Source organism: Dermacentor variabilis, unplaced genomic scaffold (genome assembly GCF_050947875.1).
Source record: "Dermacentor variabilis isolate Ectoservices unplaced genomic scaffold, ASM5094787v1 scaffold_13, whole genome shotgun sequence".
Taxonomy (NCBI): domain Eukaryota; kingdom Metazoa; phylum Arthropoda; class Arachnida; order Ixodida; family Ixodidae; genus Dermacentor; species Dermacentor variabilis.
In genome coordinates, this window is record NW_027460291.1 from 21,935,272 (window position 1) to 21,950,211 (window position 14,940).

At 46.6% G+C, this 14,940-nt stretch overlaps 2 protein-coding genes across 12 annotated transcripts in view; one reads left to right on the plus strand and one right to left on the minus strand.

Annotated features, from left to right (window-relative positions):
• Nucleotides 1-14,940, plus strand: part of Miga (mitoguardin) — a 240,811-nt gene that overhangs the window by 13,694 nt on the left and 212,177 nt on the right. For 9 of the 11 annotated variants that reach the window (XR_012825102.1, XM_075677521.1, XM_075677526.1 and 6 more), the window contains one exon: nt 1,478-1,624. The exons of the other annotated variants lie outside the window; for them this stretch is intronic. Coding sequence is in view for 8 of the 9 variants with exons in the window: in XM_075677521.1 (XP_075533636.1) it covers nt 1,478-1,624 (147 nt within the window). In the remaining variant the exon portion in view is untranslated. The remainder of the gene's footprint in view (nt 1-1,477; nt 1,625-14,940) is intronic. 11 annotated transcript variants of the gene reach the window in all.
• LOC142566695 (uncharacterized) overlaps nt 5,864-14,940 on the minus strand; it is a 42,363-nt gene continuing 33,286 nt past the window's right edge. Inside the window, exon 5 of the mRNA XM_075677529.1 lies at nt 5,864-6,115. Within this exon, the coding sequence (XP_075533644.1) occupies nt 6,002-6,115 (114 nt within the window). The 3' untranslated portion in view covers nt 5,864-6,001. The remainder of the gene's footprint in view (nt 6,116-14,940) is intronic.

The window sequence follows — 14,940 nt, forward strand, 5'->3', positions numbered from 1 at the left end:
TACGAAATGCAGAATGGTAGATTGCAAATTCATGTGGTCAAACCTCAACTATAAAACCAATTTTCTTCATGCTGATGGCTTAAGCTTCAGGTCAGGTCTGCCAGTAGAAGATGCACAAACTTGGTGACTGTGATATGCTAACCTCGGCTGAATGTGAGCAACATCGAATCAAACTGCGTGTGGCTGGCAAGGGCTGGAGTTCATGCAGCCATCAGTGCAGCTCCATTTGCCCTACCCATCCACAGGGAACACAACTTCTTGCGACAATAATTTTACCACGCCAAACGCTATCCCGACCATCGATGCTGTTGTCTGCCACTCATTCCCAACATACTCTGCCTACCATTTACATCATAACACAGTGGGGCCAGTAGCTGAGGAGGCAAGGTTCATGGCAGTTAATGGAATTCATTTGTAAAAGTCTGCACAACTCTCAAGCCTGCTGTTTTAAAGAAATGACGGAAGTGGACAAAGGAACGTACCCAGTGAATTTCATTGAGATCCGTTTACCTTGAAAAATTGCCGGAGTTGCCCTTTAAGTAGGTTTTCAAATCAGCAGTGCTGTGTCTTGCTTTCTTGGCTTTATCAGATTGTCTCCTTAATTACAGTGTGGAGCCTCAATTTCTTGAGCCTTTCGACCATGTATGTCAGTGTTTCTCTTTTCGAGTATGTGACCCCTTTTAGTAGTACCAAACTTATAATGAACCTCCACCTCTATAACCTTTCTGAAAATGTACTTTTTAATGGTGCGGATACATTTGCACCTTAATTTATTTAAAAGATATTAACTGCAGCAGAGAGAACTACAAAAGATGCTTGCTACCAAAAATACTTGTTAATGTTTTTTAAGAAGGATTGATTTAATTGTGTACTTCAGTGAGAAGGATGTAGTTCAGCCCTTGAGTCCTGGACTTAAAATGCGACATTTCTTTTGGCTACCTCCCATGTGAAATTTTTTCATGTCGCACCGATAAATAAAGGAGTGCAAAATGGGAAGTGAATAGTTTGAAGCTTGACATCAAATATTGGTCAGAGGCATTGGCATCATTGGTGATAGTGGTAGCATATTCTTGGTTTGCAGCGCGAAGTGACACAGACTAGAAGACAGGATGAAGGCTTGTCCGGTCTTCTTCTAGCCTGCATCTGTGTCATTTCGCGCTGCAAACCAAGAATATGCTACCATACCAACTCACCCAACTATCCATCCTTTTGCACGATAGTGATAATTGGACCATCCATTACCCCCATAAAAGTGCTCGTGACCTATTCGTAGGTCATGACCCGTAGTTGAAGAGCGTTGATGCAATCACTTGTCCAGTACTGTAAACTCTAGTGTGAGCCAGACACAGCAAGGAAGCTGCATTTGCTGCCTCTTTTCACTTTATTGTGGACTAGTGTATGAGCTCGACCATAGGCTGGCCAAGTCCCAGGATTGCTTTAATGCACACGTAGAAGTGACTGTGCAGTTTTTGTGCAGAGGTGGCTAATGTGGTGTGGTGCGGTCGGTGTCGATGTGGACGCCGAACCAGCGGTCCCCGTGGGTCTCTGCGCGCACTACAAGGCCCCACAGCTGCAGACCGGGCATCCATGGCACACATGGGACCCCAGCAGCTGGCCAGCTTGGGTCAGTGTGGCTTGATTTTTTTAGGTGTGAACTTGCAAGAAAGATGTTTGACGAAATAGTTCTGCGCAAGGTGGAGAGAAGTAACTAATACGGGGAAATGAGACGTCCACCCAAACGTAGCTAAGTGTTTCAAAGGAAACCCATACGGGTTCCTCGAAAGAAAAGCCTCGCAATTAAAGAAAGATTCATCCTAGTCCGGGACTCGAATCTGGGACCACCGCCTTTCCGGGGCAGCTGCTCTACCATCTGAGCTAACCAGGTGGCTAGCAGATGGTAGGGCGAAGATGAATTTGTCAACAACTCGAGGCAAAGTTAAGACTTTGACATAATAATTTTTTTTTTTCAACTGCGAGTCTTTTCTGTCGGGGAACCTGTATGGGTTTCCTTTGTAGCACTTAGCTATATTTGGGTGGAGGTCTCATTTCCCCTTATTACTTCTCTCCACCTTGCGATTTTCAGCAGAACTATTACGTCAAAGTCTTGCCTTTGCCTCGAGTTGTTGACAAATTCGTCTTTGCCCTGCCATCTGCTAGCCGCCTGGTTAGCTCAGATGGTAGAGCGGCTGCCCCGGCAAAACGGTGGTCCCGGGTTTGAGTCCCGGACCAGGATGAATTTTTCTTCAACTGCGAGGCTTTTCTTTTGAGGAACCCGTATGGGTTTCCTTTGTAGCACTTAGCTACGTTTGGGTGGACGTCTCATTTCCTCAGAATAATGGGGGAAGATGCACAGGGTGCATCAGAAGTTCCTGCACTCAAGCAGCTGCTCGGCAAATGTAGTCGAACCTTGTTGATATGCTCCCATTTCATAAGATATCCCGATGCCAATGTTTGTCATCGACAACACAAAGAATTACGGTATGCAATACAGTTATGCTTATTTTTTACCGGTTGATATGTTCCCAGAAAACATGATCTTTTGCCATTAACCCTTTGAGGGTCGAATTATTTTGAAAAAAAACTTTCCCAGGTGGTCAAATTACTTTATTGCGGATCTTGAATGTACAAAATGTATAAAGTCGGGAATAAATAGTAAAAAATAATTAGGAACAGTATTTTGGTGTCGGCATCACTCAGAACTGCAAAATGTTCAATACTATTTCCGAGCGTGGTACTCCTTGAAACACGGGTCTACGCACAGCGCCTTATCGCAGTCTGCACACCTAAAATGCGTGTCTGTTCTCTTGGAGCGAGGAGTTCTGTTGGCGCACACGACATCTCTGCGTGCGGCTGCCTTGGGCAGAGGTCTGAGGCACCCTCTCGCGTAAGCGGGTTGCCGCGGAGAGCGAGAATACCTCGTGAGCGGAGGTGATAAACAAGCTAAGAGCAGTGCCAATCAAGATAGAAATCAACTTCCGCCGCCCCTGCGAGAGCGTGGCAACAAAGAGAAAAACCACGTTTCGCGCGCCTCCGTTGCGATCACGCGGCGGAACCGAAACCGTGAAAGCGCGTTGCCACTGTGAGCGAGAATACCTCGCAAACGGCGCTGATAAGCAAGCTAAGAGCAGCGCCAATCAAGATAGAAATCAACTTCCACTGCCCCGCAAGAGAGTGCTGACAAAGAAAAAAATGACGTTTCGCGCGCCTCCATTGCGATCACGCGGCGAAACCGAAACCGCCAAAGGGGCGTTGCCGCAGTCTGAGCGACGCGCTGAAACTAGCAATCAGCTCTGTTTATCTCCCCAAGAAGGTAGCACCAATTTCAAACGCATCTTGTAAGTGCTAAGAGGCGGCAGCACCTCCCGGTGAGCACACATCATCATTAAGGCGCGAAATTTCAAACGGAGGGTCGGAACTGTACCCGTACGGCTAAGACCTTGCGGGACTGAAAACCACCGCCGTACATGTACGGCAAAAACCTTCAAAGGGTTAATATTCAGTACAGTGCCAAACTGCGATCGTATAATATGTTTTCCGATTGCTTAGATTCAGTGTAAATGAGAGAAGGCGCGAAGGGCACACTATTGAGAACAGTAGCCACCTGCCGTAGCTACGCTGCCACAGTACTCGCCCATCCATGTCACGTGAAAACGCTGGCATGCACTCAGTTTCGTATTTTGGTACCAGCGAATGATCTCACGGGTCATTGCATGCCACCTTCACAGCTATCACCACCAACCCTCTTGCAATAAGCATCTTCACCTATGTCACACTGCACGGGGCGTAGTGCCGTCGGAAGTGTACTGCATGCTTTTAGTAGGCTATAACCCGAACGCACCACCAGTCCCTCCTGCAGTTGTGGTAAAGTGAGCATCATGTTTCACTCTGGCGGGATCGTATTTCGCCGTCACCTGCCAGGTCGATTTTATTTTGGCTTCCCATTGCTAGCTTAAAAAACTATGCAATAGGAAACAACAATGTTCGTCTCGGGCCTCACCAGCTACTTGTGTGTCTGCATCTCGGGCGGCAAAGATTCGCGCCAAGTGGGCACAATAATACTGCCCATCAAAATGCCCCGTTTGGAAAAGCTGCTGACGCAGGTCCAATTCGAGAAGCATAAATGAAGCATGTTGGAGCCACAAAAACGATAAAGTGCACCTCAGGCAGCCCAGGCCCTAGCTCGGTGCGCATCGACATCTCGTGTTACAATGATTTGCATTATGTAGACGCCAACTACAGTTGAGTCTGCCAAATTTTTAGATCATATATTTTCCCAGTTAGTATGTCTTCTCACGCATTCCCCCTCCTCCCCCCCCCCCAAAAAAAAAACGTAGGAACAAGGTTGCGCTGTGTTATACGAGATAACCAGAAGATTTCGGAGAATTGTTGAACTTGTGAGTATGCACCAGGGGCCGAATTTTTTTAATATTACATTTCATTATCCACTCTTCTTACATTGGCTCCAAAATGTACATTTCATTATCCACTCTTCTTACATTGGCTCCAAAATGTCACGGATGCCATGCGCCGAGTGGCCAGTCTTGGTGAGGACGTGCGAGGAAATATGAAAAGAAGAATGAATAACGAAATGAAGATACGGCCCCAGAACAGTTTATGCGTTTGAAATGAACTTTGGCAGTGAGACCTGACCTCAGTGTTACCTGAGGTCAGAGGTCCTTAACTTGAGTCCCTGTTTCACTAAATTAAGCGACAGCTTTCTGTCACTAGGAACTGGAGCAAAAACCATCACAGATTGTGAACAATCAGTGGTAGATGCAATTGTTATATTTTCTTTTTTATTGTTGCGGTATTTTTTAACTACTGGCTGTTTTCAAAATTTTGCATTCGGAGTCTACTATTTTGGTAATAGAGGTGTGCAAACTAACTTCATGTCTAACTGGCATTCATTGTTCTGCATATAGTGTTGTACTGCAGTACTGAAGCACCAAGACAGCTCCTTATATCTTTTTTGACAATACACTTTGCATGCGAAGGGGTGTAAACTTTCCCAGTACAGTCATCGACTGTTTATCCGGACGCCTTCGCGGTACCGCTACTCATCCCATTGAAGTAATGCATAACCATGACCGATTGATGGTTTCGACGCCCTACAGCGCGGCGTTCAATTTTTCGTACTCTGACTGCCTGATCAGGTGCGACGTCGAACGCCATGACAGGGTGACTGAGCGATGTTTACATTGACTGTCTACCATGGCCAAACCACAGGCCAAGCCAAGCTGCTGAGCTTGGAAGTTGGTGCTCGGTGTTTGCGTTGTCAGTTGTTTCTCGAGCAACGCCTGATAAACTGCTACGTTTGAGTGTTGCTCTTCTAGTGTTGGTTGCTTGGTGTATTAGGTCTGATCTGCTTATACACAATCTCATCCGCTCATCATGTAATATGACATGGCTCCGATGCCACCCATGCCATCTGCACCGTCAAGACCAGCGAAAAAAATTGGCAATTATCAGACTGTCAGCATGGCAAAGAAAGCCCATATTATTCCTCAGATGGAAAGTGGCAAACCTCGATGCAAAGTTGCTTGGGAGTTTTTGATTTCTAAGCAGACAGTCTCGGACTGCTTGAAAAACAAAGGGGAGATCCTGGAGGCAGCAGGAAAATTTTCTGCGAGGAGGCAGTATAACTTCTGTGATGGCAGCCATCCGAAGTTGGAAGAGGCCCTGAGCGTGTGGCTGAGTGCTATTATATAGTCAAACCGTGTTAATACGTAGTTGGCCGGGAACAATGTCTAGGTACGCTCTAAACGATGTACAAATTAACTGGCAATGCCAGTTTCAAAGCTACTTACCGACTGGAAAATAACTATGTCACGATGCTCTCAAACACACGCACTCAGACTGGTTTTATTTGTGGGTAGGCAGCAAAAAATCGCCGATCTTCACTTGCCACCGTGGGGGCCTTGGTGCGACACCTTTGAATTCATAAGGCCGCGAGCGAGTTTGTGCACGAGGCCCCACTTCTTTGTCATAGCTTGCATGATGCTCAAAGCACGCGCCGCATCAGATAATGAAGGGCCGTCGTCCACTTCCACATCGTCGTTGTCATCACTTTCGCTTGAAGATGCATGATGTGCGATGGCGGCAACACTGTCGCTACCTGAGAATTCCGCAAATGTTACAACATTGATGTCTCGATAACATAAACACGACATGCCGCAGCAAAGACCTTTGAACCCCACAACAACACCAAGACCGCAAACACACTGGTAGAATGAAGGAAAAAAATTCGCGCAGGAAGTTCTGAGGGAGTTGTGTAAGTATGTGTAAGCATTGTGCCACTTGCTCATCTCCATGCAGCCCGGTGTCATTATCGATGTTATGAAACTTGATCCGGCCAGTACAAACAAACGACAGTGCTGCCGTGACACGAACTGGTGCAGAGGGCAGCGCAAGGCGCATTGATAACGCAAGCAAAGTACTGCAGGTGGCTGCGTCCGGTGCGCTGATGACGTTCCGATCATTATAAGCCGTTATCGTTCATTAGTGCCTTATCCATCCGCATCGAACTATTATGAACCATGATCAAACATGCACTGGCGGTGCCCCCGCGTATGTGGCACAGCTGCGCGGACCGTATCTTGAAAACAATCTGCGATGCGGACAGAGAATGCCGACTGCTAATAGCTCCGTGTGCTGCGTTTCTGCCGCTGTGTGCTGAAGAGAGATGTGCGGGCCTACATCTTGAAAGCGATCTGTGAAAGGGGCAGGGTGCGGCTTGTGCAGAGAGCTTTGCGAGCACTGTGTTCTTGCCTCCTCGTTAGCATTGAAGTGACAAGCATTGTGAAGGTACAGTTGCTTGCTCTGCGGGCTTGATCTTGAAAGCGGTCGTCTTACGGGATGGACGGACGGAGGGACATTTTTCTCATTGGGTAAGCACAGAAATGCCTAGGCATTTAAAAAAGAAGTTCTTTTGCGTAGTTACTACAGTCAAATCTTGTTACTACGAGCCCCACATTAACAAATTTCTCAAATTTATAAATATTTTAAAAATCCCTGCCGGATTGCTTACCTTTTGCTTCATGTAAAATGCTTCATGTAAATATTGCTTCAATGTAAAAATATTTCAGAACTACAAATTTGAATACAGCACATATTTCAGAATAACACACGCAGTTTATTTTCCCCTTTATAAGTGAGGAACATCAGTATTACTAATTCGGCTCAAAGTAACTGCGCCGCAACTCTTGTGTGAAACAGAAATGGCGAGTGCAGTAGCTGTCATTGTCACCATGTCGAGTGCCAACTGCTTCACCACAAACTTCATCAAGAACTTCACGACAAAAGTTTGGCGATGTTCGTGCAAGATCCAACGATGGATGCAGCTAGCGATAGCAGGGTGTTTACCAAACGGCAAACCGGAAATTCTTGGGGATTTTGAGTAGTCTGGAAAAACTCTGGGAATATGTGCCTCTATCAGGGAAAATTAACTAATTTTATTGAAAGGGTCGAAAGTCACGGTAATGCTGGCTCTAGTAGCAGACAGGAATCGTAATGAATCATCTTTGATGGCCTGTTGTCGGCCGGGGAAGTTCCCAGTGTACAGTCAACGACCGACTTTCCGGATTCCCGATAATTTGGACGGCTTCGCGGCACTCCCACGTACCCCATAGAGTCAATGTATCAGAACGTCTGAAATTTCGGACGCAAGAACTCTTCGCCGTCCGATTTTCCGGACGTTTTGCCGTGACCGCAGGTCTGAAACGGCAATAATCAAAGGCACCACCGCTGCCGTTTTGATTACTTCGCCACCTCGAACCCCCACTCCGCACGCAGATCCGCTGGCAGCCGTTGCCACCACTGCGGCAACGATAGGCCTAGCTGCTTCGACGTTTGCTATAAAGCTTCTTGCCGTTGGGTGCCGAGTTTTTTATTGAAAGAATTAGCTGCTGTCAGCAATGGCACGGACTCCGCCTTTGTGGTCCTCGCGATTGGCTTGGAAACTTCGAAAACATGGTGCGTTGCATAATGCCGGTTCCCGAAAGTCAGCTTCGCCTCTGTACAGAAATGTTACATGGTGAAGCATACGCAAAAGTATTGCAGTGAAGCATAACAAGTGTGGGAAGGGGCTATTGCCACGGAAAACAGTATGTATTCCTTAATTACACATGCGTGCACCCGGTACTTCCTGTGAGAGCACGAGCACCGATATGCCTAATACGTGTACCAACAGGCTTTCAGAGCATTTTCGAATATGCCTGTGGCGGTTTGAGCCCCTAATGGCAATAAATGACATGCAATTATTTTTTCCAACTGGCCGGTTTTTCGAACGTTTTCGCGGCCCCGAGGGAGTTCGAAAAATTGGACGTGGACTGTGCAACTGACCAAGAAAATGCATCAAATGGTCCGTATGGCGAACGAGTGGCGGAAGGAGGACAAGAACAGAAAGGACCTACGCATTGAGGAATGAACAGGAAATGAAGCGTGATGCCACCATTTTGAAGGAGCTTGAGCTCAAAAAACAGTGTTGGCTGATGCCGAGATGCAGGTGTCCCTCATCCAAACCAAAACTTTTTAAAGCAGTGAAACACAACACTGAGGCGTCGTGCGCGGGCTGAGAGTACACCTCAACTGTCCTGACATATATGTCAGGACAGTTGAGGTTCATTTACGAGCTATTGATAGAGAATCTCAAATGTGACAATGTTCAGGCCCCATAACACTGAGCTTGCTATCAGTTGATAGAAATAGTTCATACTTGAAAATATTTGCTTCTGTATGCATCTCCTTTTTATTCGTTTTTGAGAATGTCTGACTCCATTTGCAATTTTTTTCGAAGACATATTATTTGCTGTGCATTCTACTACTGCCCCCCCTTTCTATTCTCTTTTTGAATAACATAAACACTACTCCTTAGTATTCAAATTGGATTACGTTGTTTTTTCAAAATTTTTTTTTCATATGCTTATTAGAGAGTGACAGCATCGGGCGATATGGTTTCAGCCTGTCTTGACATAAAACATAGTTCTTCATCACTCAGGGAATTTTGCAAAGGCACTCAGGAAAAACCCGGAAAGCTCAGGGAATTTGGAAATGTCAACTTGGTAGACATCCTGGATAGGGCCAAGAAGCAAAAGCAGTTTTCAATGCAGGGCAAATTGGACGCATTGCAGGAAATCAGCAAATCGATGTGTGCAGACAGCGTGGCATTGCCCCATCGACCGTCGCAACCATTTTGAAAGACCGAGACAAGATTGTCAGTCGTCAAGCTTCACTGGGAATCGTAACTCACTCCTACGAGGAAACAGCTGCAACTGGGAAACTTTCAAAATGTGGACCAAGCTGTTCTCACGTGGTTCAAAGATGCCAGACTGCAAAGCGTTCCTGTGTCTGGCCCAATACTCCAAGAAAAAGCCAGCAAATTTTGTTGATGCACTTGAAATAACTAGGTTCGACGCCAGTGCGGGTTGGCTTTTTCGTTTCCGCCAAAGGAACGGAATAACTTGGCAGGTAGTCTCGGGTAAGGAAAAGGCTGCTGACAGAGAAGGCGCGGATTCCTGGTGCAATTATAGTTTTCTGGAGGTGGCTGAATCGTACTCTGAAGGCTATATTTTCAATGCGAATGAGACCGCATGTTTTTATCAGCTCCTGCCAGACCGGACAATGCACTTCAAAGGGCAGAATTACAAAGGAGGGAAGAAGTCGCATCTTCGCGTGGCACTCCTGCTCTGCAATGCAACAGGCACGAAGAAAATTAAACCGCTCGTCATCGGCAAGTACGCGAAGCCTCGTTGCATGAAAAACATGTCGTTACCATACAACTACCGGGCCAACAAACGAGCCTGGATGACTAGAGATCTCTTTTCCGAGTGGCTCATCAAACTCGATGACCAAATGAAGAGGGATGACCGAAGAATTCTACTGGTCTACAACTGCTCTGCTCACATTGTGAATGTTTGCTTGACGCACATTCGCTTGGAGTTTCTGCTGCCAAACTACACGTCCTTGTTGCAACCCCTACAGCCTGCCTACAGCCTCTGCCTAAAGTAGCCGACTGCAATCAATACGGTAAAACCTCGTTAAACTGTACACGCTTAAACAGTAGTTTCGTTTTAAAAATAGTAAAGTCAAATCCCCGACTCAGTGGCCATTGAATATAATGTGTTTTGTATCTGCATAAACCGTACCTGCTTATTGCGTACGTATTAGTTAACACGTAGTGTTTCCACTTTTCGTCGCGCAAACACGGCGATGCATCGTCTCTATCGGGCGGCCCGACAGAACAACAAGTCTCAGAGATCAGAACAACGGCCTCCAAGCGCCCTGTGCATTTGCGCCTGAAGCCACATCAACATAAACAACATGTCAGTACTGTGCCAGAGAGCGTTGCTGGTGTCGTGCAAACAAGGACCCACGTCATGCTGAAGCTCGGATAAAAAAGATGCCGGGTATTCAGCATAAAAGAAAAAGACATTGTTCGTGCTATCGAACATGACACGAAGAAGTCAGTACTGGCATGCGACAGGGATCTAATTTTGACTACGGTGTGTGGCATTTGGAATGCAAAGAAGTTGCTCGGCAGCGCTGCTGCGGCCGCGGAGAGATGTCAGCTACGAGGTTTGACTTTTCACCATTGTTGCTTCTGTTGTTGCCGAAGTGTCGACTAGCGACAGTGATGAGGACGACACGGAAAGCGACAGCACGGGCGATTCAGGCCCGACAGTGGCAGAAGCTGCGCGTTGCGTCAGCCTCATAAATGCAATCGTCACTACAAGAACAGCACCCTATAATTAAAAAGGCACCCCGCGACTTCTGCAGCGCTACCGCCCGCGTGCACGGAGAACATGCAACGCCAGCGAGGAATCTGCCATGTGAGTGTTGGCCGAGAAGAGGGGGCCGGCTGAAAAGGTGGCTCGCAGCTTCATTAAATTTGAGGCCGCTGTCGTCGCTGCTAGGACTCCGCAGCATCAAACGAAAATAACGCTTTTGTCGTGTGAAGTGAATAAATACTGCATGTAGTTTTCCCCTTTCATTCCACTCTCTCCGAGTTCTGTTTTTGTCAGGTAAATTTCATGCTATTTAGGTTAAGCAGTACTACCGTTTTTTTTTTTTTTTTTTAATACCGGCTTGGCAAAAGAAAATACAATGTGAGTATTACATGGCCATAAAAGACAACTAGTCAATGCCGGATCAGTGTGGTGAGATAAGAACGATGTAGGCTAGTCACTTTGTCCAAAGCACTTAGCCAATCAGGAGGATTACTCTGTGCACAGAAAAATTCGCGTATATATAACACACTTTCAATGAAGTATTCATGTGCTGGGGTCTGAACAATGCGCTAATGCCTAATATCCATGCGCGTTCGCCACACACTGTGCATGCACAGAAGCATTAACAGATCGACAGGCACTCCCTCTGGTTCCGCACATGGCAGGAAGCGTATCCCGAAAGCACTTAACGGCAATTCCTTTTTAAGGCTACGTTTTAGAATATCCCACAAAAACACTGCATCATGACAGTCCAAAAAGATATGCTCAATCGTCTCCGGTTTTTTGCATATAAAGCAATTCACAGACCAAGGTACAAAAATGCCTTTGCTTTGCAGCCACGGTTTCACTGGGAGAGTGCCTGTATGTAGTTGAAAAAAGAAAGATTTAACAGAAGCTCTTACCGGCATTCGTTTAACTCTCTTAAGAACATCTCGTTCTGAACCTAAAACAAATACTGTACGATACAATGGTACAGGCAAGAATACATCAACAAGATCTTTGTACAACTTCTTACTAGTAACAGCGGCCAGATATTCACTAGAAAATCTTGCTTTTAGTATTCGGAAAGACGCGACCACTTCACGCAAAAAAGCACTTAAGGGCATTGGCCCCGTATACATGGACGACACTACATAATCAGGCAAAGAATCGCGCAGTCTAGCTTGAATCATTGTTCTCAGAAAAGCATCCTTTTGGTCACGCAAAAAAAGATACCTGCTTACAATCTGTTTGAGGAACAAATGTGACAACCCCAGCCCCCCATTCAACACTCTATGGAACATATTACTACGACTTGTACGTTCCCATGTTGAGGCCCAAATAAACATCGCAAATACTCTATGCAGCTTTTGCATAGACATCCTCTTCAGACATCACGCTTGCATCACATAAAAAATTTTAGCGACTAAAAACAAATTACACACGGTGGCTCTTGCAAACATTGAAAAATTATGCCCTCCCCATTTGCCAGTCTGGGTTTTCATTCGCACTACTTCATTGTCCCAATATTCTCTGCTATCTCGATAATGTTTGAGGGGGACACCTAGGTAGGTGCCTGGAGTTACCGCCCATTGCATGTTACAAAAAGTCTCAGGCTTGTATTGCCAATTCCCATGCCAAAAACCAAGACACTTGTTCCAGTTAATAGCACTTCCACTTGCAGTACAAAATTTTACAGCCTCTTGTACAACTGCTTTAGTACGTACTTTTTCTGAGCTCCGGCCAACTACGGTTTAACAAGGTTTCACTGTACAGTCGCCAACTAATTTTTCGGACTCCAAAAGTTCGGACATGCTCGATTATTCGGTCTGCTTCACGGCACCGTCATTCTCCCCATAGACCATAATTTATAACAACTGCCGAAAGTTCGGACACCTTGCAACCTCTCGTCTGATTTTTCAGACACTCCTTGAGCCAACTCGATCGAGAGCACCATGCACCGACTCTGACCGCTGCATGGTTCAACTTGCTGAACGCCATTTTTGTTTTGACCGGAGCCTCCTTGTTGCCCCACGAAGTGGCGCTACTGCAAATCCCCGCTCATCATCATCGTTTCTGCCTGGTTCGGGGCTACAGCAGTTCTGGGCTCAGCTTAGTAAGCCATATGTCAAGACAATCCAGCAGCTGATTTGTTTCTTCATGCATGATGCTGCGAGTAGGCCACGTTTTTCGTTTGTGCGACTGGTGTCGGCGTGACGGCGTGGTGATGTTTGCTTTGTGTGCTGTGTTGAGTTTGCGGTGATCCAACACAGCATACGGAAACATCTCATCAAGTGTCTAATGGTGCCGACAGTACCCGCGCAGACAGCGCTGGGGAATGCCGGCAAGCGGGTGCCAGGAGACCTAGGATTTGTCGCCTACCGATATGCTCCCTACTGACGCCGAAAATGTGCTGCCGAGACCTGTGCAGTGGTTGCATTGCGATTCCGGACACCGTCTCATTTGAGTCACAGGTGCTGACACTGCTGTACTGACATGCGCAGAACTTGACGACGGTGAGATCATTCGTCAGGTTTCTGTTGCACCGCTGGACGATGAGTCGGAAGATTACGCACCATGTGCTACGCTGCCGTCGCATGCAGAGCGTGTACAAGCAGTGACTGTGCTTTCAGCCACCTATAGTGACCATACGAACCTCTCCGAGATTCAGGCTTATCTGATTGCGTGTAAACGGAACAGCGTGCAGTGGTGCATTCACGATTTATTCAAGGCTACTGCCAATCCAGAATAAGTGCGTGGAAATCAAGGATTCCTTTTTTTTTTTAATCTGCTTTTTCAGACACCTGTTTATTCGGACATTTCCGCAGTCCCCGTGAGGTCTGTCAGGCAGCGGAAATGCTCACAGGAGCTTGGTGGAACTTGAAGGTGTCCACCATTAGCAACTGCTGGCAAAAAGCAGGGCTTGTCATATCGCCTGTGCAGCTTGAAGATGACCTGGAGGTGACCGACAACAACCCAGGAGACCTGTGGACTGAGGTTGCGGAACTGCTGCCCGCCGTCTCTTCCTTCAACGACTACATGGAGAGCGCCAGCGCAGCACTAACGGCGGCCGACCTGACAACCGAAGAGATTAACTGCGTTCGCGACATCTCCAGTGATGAGGATGACCCGAAGGAAGACCACTGTGGGTCACCGAACACAGATGATGAGATTGTGTTAAACACTGATGTTTTAGTGCACATGAACAAAGTCCGCACTTTAATTGCTCCGTGTAATAACGTACCCAATGAGGTATTCTGCAAAGGGAAATATCTAGACGCATTCCTAATCGGTCGTGCATGCTGCACGTGCCAGAAGAAAATCACTGATTTCTTCAAATAAAGCAGCTTTGAAGTGAGTGAAACATTTTTATTTTAGAGTATGCTTGTCTGCACACGTGTCTACTGCCAAGGTATGTCATTTTCATTCCTAGGTTTGTCCACTGGCTTATAAATGCAAGTTTTTCATTACAACGAGATTTCAAAATAACGAAAGATTTTCGGCAGTGCTGCGTGATTCGTTTTATCGAGATTTGACTGTACTTTGATTGGATTGGGTTTGACAGCGACAGCGAATTTGCACCCCTACCGGCAGCTTTTTCGCATTACAGGAAGCCAATCTCGAAGGCCATGCTTTTGTGCACTGTAATCGGCGACAGCTGTGTGAGCAGGAACAACGTCATGGTGGCCATGTTCTAACGTCACTATCGCTGGTGGCTGCCGTCCGGGTACCACAACTGAAGAATCGAACGTCTGCACACATAAGATTCTGCCGATTTTGTACCTGTGCATGTCGAACAAGCAAGAAAATAGTACGCAGTAACTGTTAGGTGGGCAATGAGCGACTATGGCTTAAGCAGTTAGCCAATACACGGGGTTCAATGGGGGCTGGCTGGGGGAATCTTCGCGACTATGTATAAACCGCAATTACACATCAAGTGGGTACGTATTAACGAGGTTTCACTGTAGCTAGGAGGATACCCGTGTCTGGCGATCTGCTCAGACAAAAAATGGAAATGCTGGCCCTGTGCATGAATGTTGATGGCTGGCTGTGGAATTTACAAAGAAGGTAAGACCTGACATTCAAACAAATGTGTGGCGAGAGTGGTGCTGTTGACAAACCCTTGTGTCGAACTACCGCGCTGTCAAGTTGTGTGCACTGCTGCACCAGTACTTTCTGTACAACATCTTTAACCGGGATGAGATGGGCCTCTTTTATAAGATGTTGCCCGATAAGA